This window comes from Monodelphis domestica, chromosome 7 (assembly GCF_027887165.1).
Source record: "Monodelphis domestica isolate mMonDom1 chromosome 7, mMonDom1.pri, whole genome shotgun sequence".
Taxonomy (NCBI): Eukaryota; Metazoa; Chordata; class Mammalia; order Didelphimorphia; family Didelphidae; genus Monodelphis; species Monodelphis domestica.
Window position 1 is genome coordinate 92,892,612 of NC_077233.1, and position 12,238 is coordinate 92,904,849.

The window sequence follows — 12,238 nt, forward strand, 5'->3', positions numbered from 1 at the left end:
TGAATTGGTAAAGGGACCTTAGATCCAAAGAGAAAATATACTGATCTTACTTAAATATACTGAGTTGGTGAGTGATAAAGGCAAAAACTATAGGACCAAGCTTCCTAACTTGGGATGCAGATTAACTCCCATCATTTCATTCCCTCCTTTGTGAATTGATATTTCTAGGTGTGATATATAACAGAGGTCACCCACCAAATTTTTTCAAAGATGTTTTCCTTGCATTTTAATTTGCTTCAGGGCATAGTGCTTCTGGGGGAAAAGCACTGAAAAATTAAATGACTTGCCTGTAGTCACACAGACACTATTCATCAGAGGCAGATTTTGAACCCAGATCTTCCTGGCTTCAAATCTGTATTCTGCCCTTCTGTCTTTCTGACAGTAATAATATCTCACAAGTGATTTGCAGACTCAATGGTAATTTGTGGTATATGGGCATTTCAATAGCTGAATATAGTGGCTTTTACAGATTACAAATAGCCTCAAATTTCTGTTAGGTAATAGAAAAGTCTTTGGTTTAGAATCTATCATAAAATGGCATCAAGTGATAGGACTATAACATAATCATTGACAGTATCTCTAGATAGCTCCTGACCTGATTTATTTCAAGTTCTCACTTAGTTCTTATCATCAACAAAATGCCATCTTTGCTCTGTTTTATGCTGTAGGAGCAGCTGTCTGAGGTCCTTGATGCCATGTTTGAGAGGATTGTGGTGTCTGAAGAACATGTCATTGACCAAGGAGATGATGGTGATAACTTTTATGTCATTGAACGGTAAGAAATAAAGTCTTACAGGTTGTATAGTCAACTTGTTATATTAATAATTTAAATAAGATCCCTATTTCAAAGTACTGAGAATGATTATTGTGACCATGGAATAGCTTTCTTCAACAGAAATCGTCCTGTACTTTCTCAAGGAGCTCTTAGAACACAAGAGATCAAAGGCTTTGTTCTTTTTACACCAAAGCCTTGAGATGATAGCCTGGTTCCATTGTCCTTTGTTGTTTTTTTTCTCTGTCATACGGAACCACTTAAAATCTTAGATACCCTTTATAAAAATAGATTAGATAATATAAGCCATACATATACATACATGTATATGTTGTACCTCATAATAACCTGATATGGGCACAGCTTTAGTTTAGTCCTAAAGATGACATTTGCAGTTTTACTTTTTTTTTTAGCATTGTTAGGTACACTAACCTTTCTTGAGGACATCAGAAACTTTCTGGCAATGCTCCATCTATGACCACTTGGCTCTAGGTCAAAGCCATGTTTTCTATAATGACCTGAAGCCTTCCTCCTCTCTACAACTAGCTGATCTAGCCTGGTTGATTCTAGAACGTTCAGAACTTAAATAATACCCAGACAGATAGATTTATGATGGCAATTAAGGGGCAGGTCATTGTCACTAGAAATTACAGAATGTCATCCTTAAGAAGTTTTATCAGTGGAAATTTTGCAAGGAGTATTGTGCAGCATAGTAGTACAAGTTGTAAAATGAAATATATCTTAAATAAAAGACATGACTTGGTGACTAGAATTTTCTATCAGAAGCTCACTGTCTTTCATGGACTGACATATGACAGATTAATCAGCAATTGAAAGCAAAATTTAAAAAGTTAAAACTATACAAAGGATCAAAGTAACCCAAAGAACAAAATAAGTTTTCAACACCAGCCAGAAACTTTAATACAGAGGTTTGAGTTATAAAGGTACTTTTATTGAAACTACAGGAGATGAGCTTGCATCCCAGTGTTTTTATTTAGTTAGAAAAAGTAGTTATTTTTATTTACCTGTATAGTAGTACAGAGAACATTAAATATTAAAGGATAATAGGAACAAAAGATCAAGGATGTCAAGGGAAATCATGAAAAAAAATGCGAAGGAAGGAGTCCTTGCAGTCCCAGATCTCAAACTATACTATAAAGCTGTGGTCATCAAAACAATTTGATACTGGCTAAGAGACAGAAAGGAGGATCAGTGGAATAGACTTGGGATAAGTGACCTCAGCAAGACAGTCTATGATAAGCCCAAAGATCCCAGCTTTTGGGACCAAAACTCACTATCTGATAAAAACTGCTGGGAAAATTGGAAGACAGTATGGGAGAGATTAGGTTTGGATCAACATCTCAAACCCTAAACCAAGATAAACTCAGAATGGGTGAATGACTTGAATATAAAGAAGGAAACTATAAGCAAATTAGGTGAACACAGAATAGTATGCATGTCAGATCTTTGGGAAAGGAAAGATTTTAAAACCAAGCAAGAGCTAGAAAAAAATCACAAAATGTAAAATAAATAATTTTGATTACATCAAATTAAAAAGTTTTGTACAAACCAGACCAATGTAACCAAAATTAGAAGGGAAGCAACAAATTGGGAAACAATCTTCATAACAAAAACCTCTGACAAAAGTCTAATTACTCAAAATTTATAAAGAGCTAAACCAATTGTACAAAAAACCAAGCCATTCTCTAATTTCTAAATGGGCAAGGGACATGAATAGGCAATTTTCAGGTAAAGAAATCAAAACTATTAATAAGCACATGAGTGTTCTAAATATCTTATAATCAGAGAGATGCAAATCAAAACAACTCTGAGGTATTACCTCACACCCAACAGATTGGCTAACTTGACAGCAAAGAAAACTAATGAATGCTGGAGGGGATGTGGCAAGTCGGGATATTAATGCACTGCTGGTGGAGTTGTGAATTGATCCAACCATTCTGGAGGGCAATTTGGAACTATGCTCAAAGGGTGCTAAAAGAACTGTCTGCCCTTTGATCCAGCCATAGCACTGCTGGGTTTGTACCCCAAAGAGATAATGAGGGAAAAGACTTGTACAAGAATCTTCATAGCCAGGCTCTTTGTGTTGGCAAAAAATTGGAAAATGAGGGGATGTCTTTCGATTGGGGAATGGCTGAACAAATTGTGGTATACGTTAGTGATGGAATAATATTGTGCTCAAAGAAATAATAAACTGGAGGAATTCCATGGAAACTGGAATGACCTCCAGGAATTGATGCAGAGTGAAAGGAGCAGAACCAGGAAAACATTATACACAGAGACACACTGTGGTACATTCGAACGCAATGGACTTCTCCATTAGTGGCAATGCAGTGATCCAGAACAACTTAAAAAACACTATCCACATTCAGAGGAAAAACTATGGGAGTAGAAACACAGAAGAAAAACAACTGCTTGATTACATGGGTCATGGGAATATGGTTGGGGATGTAGACTCTAAATGAACATCCTAATGGAAACACCAACAACGTGGAAATAGGTTCTGATCAAGGACACATGTAATAACCAATGAAATTGCGCATCGGCTGGGGGAAGTGTGGAGGAAGAGGAGGGAGGGAAATAATGTAACTCTTGTAACCAAGGAATAATGTTATAAATTGACTAAATAAATTAATTTTTTTAAAAAGGATAAGATAGAGACTTTTCCCAGGGTCTTTTCTATCTGAACTCTATTGAAATATAAGATTTGAAAAATATGATGGTGTTGGTAATGGTAATTGGTTGGTTGTCCTTCATACTTGAAAAAGACCAAAATGACATCACTATATTGGTGTCAGTGTATTGAGTAACTGACAGTTTGAGTGGACCAATACGAATTCAGAAGGTTCTACCACAGTTCGGGCACAGATAACCTGGATGAACATATGGGAAGGAGCTGTCTCTAAATGTACTCACTGTTTTTGAGTTACTGCAATTTTGCTTTGCTCATAGAGCACAGTGCCTTCTTTGATGTGGACATGCCATGCAGAATGGTCCTTTGCAAGTATCTCCCACATCTCACAGTTTTTCACAGAGACTATGAGAGTGTCCTTGAATCACTTTTTTTGAACTCCATGTGAACACTCACTTGTGTGAGTTCTCTATAAAATAGTCTTTAGGGGGCAGCTGGGTAGCTCAGTGGATTGAGAGCTAGGTCTAGAGACGGGAGATCCTAGATTCAAATATGGCCTCAGACACTTCCCAGCTGTGTAACCCTAGGAAAGTCACTTAACCCCCATGGCCTACCCCTTACTGATCTTCTGCTTTAGATATTGGTTCTAAGACAAAAGGTAAGGGTTTAAATAAGAATAAAATAAGATAGTCTTTAGGCAAATATATGTTTGACATTTAAACAATATGGCCAGCCCATCGGAATTGCATCTCTGCAGTAGAGTTTGAATGCTGGCAGTTCAGCTGAAGAAAGGAACTCAGTATCTGGTGCCTTATCTTGCCAGGTGATTTTAAGAATCTTCCCAAGACAGTTCAAATGGAAGTGATTCAATGTCCTGGAATGATGCTAGTAGACTATCCAGGTTTCACAGGCATATGTCAGTGAGGGCAGCGTAATGGCTCTATCGTTCTATGGTTTGGTAGACAGACTAATACATCTTCTCTTCTACACCTTCCTTTGGAGCCTCCCAAACACTGAGTTACCTTTGGGAATGCTGTGCCAACCTTATCTTCTGTGTGTACATCCCTAGGAGTATGCTGCCAAGGTAGGGGAATTTATCCATTCAGAATGTCTCCATTTACTATAACTCACAGTTAGGTGCAGTACTGTCTGGTGGAGAACCCTTTCTTTGTGTTAATTTTTTGGTCAAAATAAGCACAAGCAGCAGAGAATTGATCCATATTCTGTTGTTTCTCAGTCTCAGACACATTGAATGCATAATCATCACCTGTGAACAGAAAAATAGTGTACCAACACTCCCTCTGTTAGTCTTGTTTTATAGTCTTTTCTTTTTTTAAATCCTTAATCTTGTACCCTTGTCACAACTCTAAAACAGAAAGCCAAGGAGTAGTCAAATGCTTTGGTATAGATAATGATGATAATAAAGAAGGGTAAACCACAAGTGTGCATAAAATTGACTGAAGATATGAATGTTTTATATTATTATATTGTATTAGTCAACATATTCTCAAATGCTCAAATATATCTGTGATCTTAGCTATGACAATTGCAACCCATCCAGGCCCACCTGTCCATCCTGTATGACTCATCTTTAGTCTCCCAAAATTTGCCACTCAGTGTGTTCAGCTTTCTTCACTTTCTCCTGACATCACGAAGGTACCAATGGAGCACTCTGGCCATTTGTCCATCCTCTGGCTGTATGACCAATCTATCTTCTCTTTTTTGTGTCATACAATTGTTTAATTATATCTTTTAATATTGTTATTCTTTGGAGTTCCTCATTGGTTATATTTGCAACCTACTCACTCCCACCATGATCCTTTACATTTTTCTCTATGTGATACTCATCCTTAGATCTTAAGAGGCAAAGGTTTTCTAAGTTTTCTTGTCATGCAGCAACACTAGTAGAACGTTTGTATTTGGAAGATGAGCTTTTGCTGTCATGTAAAGTTTTGAGTCATTAAAAGTGCTTTGTATTTGCCTAAGTCCCTTTTTTAATCTGGTGCCAGTGTTATAGACTATCTAAAATTAAAGAGTAATTTTGAAAGACTGATTTATTTTCCCACTATATTTGACAGTTGTAGTGAAAATATCACCTTTAAAGGCTGTTATAATATTAAAACTATGGCTGACAAGGAATTTACTTATGAAATTTCTAAAATGAAACACTCAAGTCAGAATGGAATTTATGGTAGATTAATCACAATGGGAGTAAGAGAAGGGAGAGGAGAGAGGAGAAAAGGTTAAGGGGTTACTCAACCTCTGGCAGGGAGCCAGAGGAGTTTAGGCCAAGGTAGAGAAGGAATCAGTCCTTGACTCACATCTGAAGGGAAGCTGTCTGCAGGCCTCCACTTTGCTCAAGCTTCTAGCACGAACTGCTGTCTAGCCCTGGAAGTCCACAGGAAGTGAGCGAATTCCAGAGGCTGCTTTCTCCGTCACTTCCTGTGCCTCACAAGTGCCAATGGTGGCTCAAGCTTGGCTTAGGACAGCCCAGGTGGGCAGTTAGTTATTTCTGATTTGTCATTGACTAGCACATGCCCGTGTAATGTGGGTGTGCACAATCTTGGGTGCTAGACCAAGCAAGATGGAGATTTAAAAATTCACAGTGTAGGAACATTTCAAGACCTGCACACTGCACTTTATGGTACCTCAATTACCACAGGAGGACCAGAGAAGGAATGGTAGAGTTATTTAGGAATACTCCTGAGGAGAGATGCCAAATACTACAGTGGGAGAAGTGGCTTGAGGAAATTAATGAAGATTTGCTAAAAGACACTGGAAGAGTACATTTATGTATTCCAGTGTGCACAGTAGAAAACTTGAACTCCATATTGCCTAATTAAATGCAAGGAAAAAGAAACATAGAGCAGAATCTGGAAAACAAAGTGCATCAGAAATTCTTGATAGACTGAGACCAGTGATTACAAAAGAAAACAGAGAAGACAATTGGCAATTCAACTCAGTCACACACCATACAAATGAGTCTTGAAAAGCAAAGAAAAGAGAAAATCCTTCTTTGAAGAGGAATGTATTTCGTGCCATAAAGAAATCCAACACAGTGAAAACTTGTCAGTTGGATTAACTGTGAAACAAAGCTTGTTAGTTGCTAATATGAGAAATGACAGTTACTGAAATTTTAGTTTGTCAGCAAAACTCAAAAGTAATGAGCACAAATAAGAACCATAATTACCTGTTCAGAAGCTTCACAAAAAGCACAAGAATTACTAGCAAAGCACTCTTCAAGATTCTTCTTTCAAAACAAACCAGATTACCTCTTTCTTGACCAAAGACATCACATATTTACTAGTAAAAGATGACAATAACAACAAGTTCTCTAAATATAGAATAATTACATCTTTGTGTACTTTATATAAAATATTCACAGTTTATATCATTTTAAAAATGTGCTATACTTATGATTTAGTATTGTGCTGCAAATATATAAAACACATTTTAGCATAGTAAGAACATTAGATTATTTGATGGCTGCATAAAAAATTATTGTTTGTAAGATCACGAACACAATAAAGTGAGGAATAGTTCATATAAAATGTATCATGAGCTGGATGTACATTTTAGTCATGACTTTACTGAAAAGACTATTAATCCACTACTTCATCTTGTGGAAATTTTCTCCAGCAATATAAAAATGGCCCTTTAGTAAGTGTAAATTTATTAATGTACATCAAAGAAGAAAAGAAGCTAATTGCTTTGAGCTTGAATCTGGAAACCATGTGGAACCAAAGGATGAAAATGATGCTTAGAGATATCTTGGTCTTCCCCAGATACTATACACTGAGCATAGGTTATTGTCCTAAAAAAAATAAAAGAGAGGGAAGTTTCGTGCCTAAAAGGGAAGCTTGGAACTTTGGTATGGAGAGGGGGAAAGAGGAGAAACCCCTTCTCAAAGCGAAGTTCAGGGGAGACAGCAGATGTAATGGGTTGGCTCAGAGAGAAAACAGGGGGTTTGAAGATTTTCCCTTCTGCCTTCCCTCCTTAGCTAAAGCTGCTCTCCCCAATTCGCTCTTGTCTCTCTTGTCCCCCCTCCACTACTCGAGACCAAAGGTCTCCCCTTGATCCGTTCGCTCACACTCAGCTTGGGGAACAGATAACTTTTAATGTTAACTCAATCAGGTAATACAATAATGGGCAGGGAAGAATGGGAAAAGGAAAGTAGGAAAATGGGGGGTCCCTGTCTCTATCTAAACCCTCTTCCCTCCTTCCTTGAGTTTGTGGGGGGCACTCAGGCCTTGGCAGGCTGAGTCCCCTGAGAGAAAGTCAGGTTGACTCACCCCTGGGCAACAAGAGCTGAGGTAAAGTCTGCTCAGGTTTCTCTTCTGAAAGTCCCTTCAATTGGGAAATGTTGGGGTAAAGGATTTCCAGTCATCAGCAGGAAAAATGGGTAACCCTCAGGAGAAAGTCTTTTTCCCACTTTCTCTCTTCCAAGTCTCAAAACTGAGAGACCCTCACTGCTCTACCAGCCAGAGTCTTCTCTCCTCCGCAATTCACTCTTGTGGCCCCTCCCCTGTCGAGGTGATCAATTTTACATACTCTTCAGTCTGGCACTTTTTCTCTAGTGCCATCCTCTATCACACTATCAAAGATAAGGTTGAGACTATGTCAGGAAAACAATTGGCATTCTTAAGCCAAAAGTGTTCTCAATTGGACCACTTTTAGATCCAATTAACACCTATTCAATGCCATTCAATATTTTTTGGCTTGGTAAAATGGATGCTAATTGTTCTTGAAAGTGTCCAAACAGATATCTGTGTGATATTAACAAAACAGTGCCCCCATTAACCCAAGACAGCTATAGAAAGATTAACAACTAGAAGAAGGAAGAAGATTGCTATATGTCTTAGGAGCACCCTGTAAACAGACTGAAGTTTTACCCAAATACTTTTTGGAACATAGAGACTTCACTTCATAAAACAGTAGTAAAGTGATTTTGACTGAATTTGTCAAATATAACCAAAATAATTGATCTTTGGACAGAGCCTGTGAGAAGGCTAAAATCCAAGAATGCAATTATAAATGGACTCAGTGGGCAACATACATATGAACTCAATGAACCCAGCAAATAAATGGCTGTATCATGCAGATTGGTTTATACAGAGAATGAGATTTATAATAAGAATTATTATTATTAAAATCAGAATTATATCATTGCCACCAGGAATTACATAAAGGTCTTCCTTGATGAGTTTGGACTTAGTCATCAATGTAGATAATTTAATAAAATGGCAGAGCCTGCTTAATATATCACTGAAGATTAAAATTTAATATCTCCTGAATACCTGGAAAGACACAACACATAGCTAGAATCAGATATTAAATACCAGAAGTTTGTTCTCCCTTATAAACTAAAACATAACAAATTGATGGAATACAAATAAAAACTTCAAAATATACCTGAAAATTCAACAAATAGTGTTCTTAGACCAGAGTATCATGATAGACTGAACCAATGCATGAATATAATGATTCATAAAAGTTTTAAGTGCAATATTGTTAATAGATACCATACTGAATATGTAGTGTCTCTAGATTACATCTGTTGAATAACTTTCCAAGTTTAGGGACCTCACAAGGCACAGGTTTTTTTATTCATCTGTTATTTCCCAATAATCACTTTATCCATTGTGAAGAGTGAATCAAACTTTCTTTGTCCATCAATCAGCAATTTTTAAATTAATCAAAAATTTAAGCCCCCCTACTTAACACTAAGTAAGTGTTTTTGCAAGTTACTTGCTAAAGTGGGTGACAACTCCAGAGGCCACTGCCCCGCTCCTGGGCAGTGCTAGACAAATTGAAAGACTGCAATTGGTTCCCATAAAGTGGAGGAAGGGACAGGAAGTGACATGGGAAAAGGACTATAAAAAGTCCTGAACTTCCTGTTCAAGGGCCTTTCAGCTTCACTTCGAACTGGGACTTTGGCTCTTGGACTGCTTCTTGGAGGACTGCTCCTAGATCTTCTCCTCTGGACTTCAGTGTTAGAGGACTTGGGTGAGTGAGTAGCTGGTCTCCTTTTCCTGGCTTCTGGAGAGATTGGTTCCAGAGAGACTTTCCTTTCCTGGAGAAGTCTGTGTTGGTAGAACCCTTGCTGAGGACACTACTGGACTTCTGGATGAGGATTATTGAAAAATCCATGTGGGGACAAGGGACATGGTGAAGCTCTGCTGGGGTTGAGCCCCACACTGGAGCAGCATTTAGGGTGATAGGCTAGATAACTCTACCTTCTTACATTTTCCCACTTTCACTCTTTCCACCTCTTTGTAAATAAAGCTACTAAAGGTCATTTTGATTTTAGTTAGCTTTAAATCGGCAACCACAGTATTACTATAGAATTCTCTTATTAGCATAAAACCTAAATTTTAAATTCTTACACCATCTAGGGAATAGTTCAGGGGAAAGGTTATATATAAATATATATACATATATATGTATATATATGGGATCCTGAGTTTAGTGACCAATGTAGATTAGATAATGAAGGTAGAACCTGGACAACACATTACTTACAGTTTGTAAAATATAGCACATGATAAATACTTAAAAGAAATGACCCAAAAATCTCATGATCTTTCATGATCTGACAGATTACAAATCCATTATAACCTATACAGACCTCAAATTAGTCTGGAGAACTCAACCATTAAATTTTATTGAAACTGGATCATTATAACAGACCAGACTTGACCAACATTGTTTTAGCTGTAACAGTGAATCATAAAAACTTAATATCTTATATAAATGTCTTTATATCAGATACTTATAATCTCTATGATAGATGGAACAAAAATCTTTCAAGAAATGAAGGTCATTTTAAAAAAAGAAATGAAGATCATATGAAATCAGGATAAGATATATACTGCATCCCTGTTGTCATTTTTCTACTAGATTTCTACCAAGGATATTTTCGGCAATCCTCCAGAAAATAAATGTGTATCCAAATACTTTTATTTGACTGCAAACATTTTTTTTTCTTTGTAGCAGCCCATATAACTATAAAAAAATAATTCATTATAGGTAGGTAGCAACTTGTCCCAGTACCATTTCTGGCTGAACTACAATTGAAAGAGATGAGATAATAATGGGCATTTGTATAGTTTTGCAAAATGTTTTTTATATGCTCTCTCATTCAGTCTTCCCTTTAACTCTGTGAAACAAACCCATTTTACAGAGAAATATAGTTTCAGAGAGGCTAGTGTTTCAGAGATAGGATTATTTGATTATTCCTGATAGCTATATATAGTTCTTCCTATTAGTTCAGTTCATCCATTTTGCTTTCAAGCCTTTTAAAAAATCATGATCTTTAGCTTATCATTCTCATTTCCTCTTACCTATTAGATATTTTCATTCTGTCCTATTTTTTTTAAACCCTTACCTTCCATCTTGGAATCAATCAATACACAGTACTGATGCCAAGATGAAAGAGGAGTAAGGTTTGGGCAATGGAGGTAAGTGACTTGCACAGGGTGACACAGCTAGGAAGTGTCTGAGGCCAGATTTGAACCTAGGATCTCCCATCTCTAAATCTGGCTCTCAATCCACTGAGCCCCAGCTGCCCCCCCACCCCATACACACTCATTGCAACAGATCCCATTACATCCCATTTCCAAGCATTCAGCTCTCCTAAAGCTGAAACTAAATCTTATATTTTTTGATCCTCTTGTATCCTTAAAATTATTTGGCTATAATAGATAGGAATATAATTATCTCATATCCAATTAGGAAATAGAATTACTTATCACAAAAAAAACCCAGTAACTAGAAAGTAGAAGAGATTTCCATTTTTTTTTAGATACATTTTCATTTTGAATATTTTAATTTAATTATAGTCTAAATATAGAAAAGACAGCTTTTCCCATTTTTTAACTATACAATTTTCCCCATATAGTAATGGATTCTAGAGAGTTTTTAGAATTAGGAACTCACAGATTCTTTTTTTTTTCCTTTACCTTCTAAGAACTCCCTAACTGTTCCAGCTTACATTGTTGTTTTTTAAAGCTTTTATTTTTCCTTAGTTTTCCCATAGAACTAAGAACATCACCATCTATTGTTTCATATTATTCTCTAAATATTATAAGGATATTTTTGTTTCTCCAACAAGACTGTAAGGATAGAGAGCTAGTCTTGAATCTGAAAAACCCAAGTTCAAGTCTAACTTCTGATACATATTGACTGTGACCCTAGGCAAGTGATTTAACACTGCCATACTCCGGTCAATTCCCTCACATTATTAATTGAAGAGAGTATCTAAGCTACATTGGTAGAGTTCTCTTATCTGGAAGTTTTCTTATCAATGAAATCAATAGTTTGGTCACTATTCCTATCCCTGGTATTCTTCAAACATACTGTAAGCCTGAAAATATAAACATATAAAACACAAATATATTCTTTTAGGTGATAATTATAGTTGACATTTAAAGAAATTCAGTATAGTTTTATATTACTCAACCTTGTGTAATTTGGGTCTTTGTGCTAGACAAATAATTCATGGGTACTTTGCATGACCAAGGCATATTTCCACCATTGATAAACATGTAGTATATTTTCACAAGTGTTTGTTGGAAAGTTATTACACCTAGTTTACCTTCTTAATTCATTTTAATGGTATTTACAATCTTAATGTTCATTGCTATGAGTTATTGCCACGTGAACTGGAATACATGCCATTCAAGCATGTATTGAAATTTTAGGATCCTGGATTATATATTCCAGGTCCCCAAGAAACTAGATTATTTCTATAGGCCCTTCCCATCCAAAATCCACTTTTTACTCCTAGAGCAGTGGTTGTCCTAGTCAATAAATAT

At 36.5% G+C, this 12,238-nt stretch overlaps 1 protein-coding gene across 1 annotated transcript in view; it reads left to right on the plus strand.

The window, feature by feature from the left end:
• PRKAR2A (protein kinase cAMP-dependent type II regulatory subunit alpha) overlaps window positions 1-12,238 on the plus strand; it is a 154,355-nt gene that overhangs the window by 99,517 nt on the left and 42,600 nt on the right. Inside the window, exon 5 of the mRNA XM_007499823.3 lies at window positions 669-775. Within this exon, the coding sequence (XP_007499885.1) occupies window positions 669-775 (107 nt within the window). The remainder of the gene's footprint in view (window positions 1-668; window positions 776-12,238) is intronic.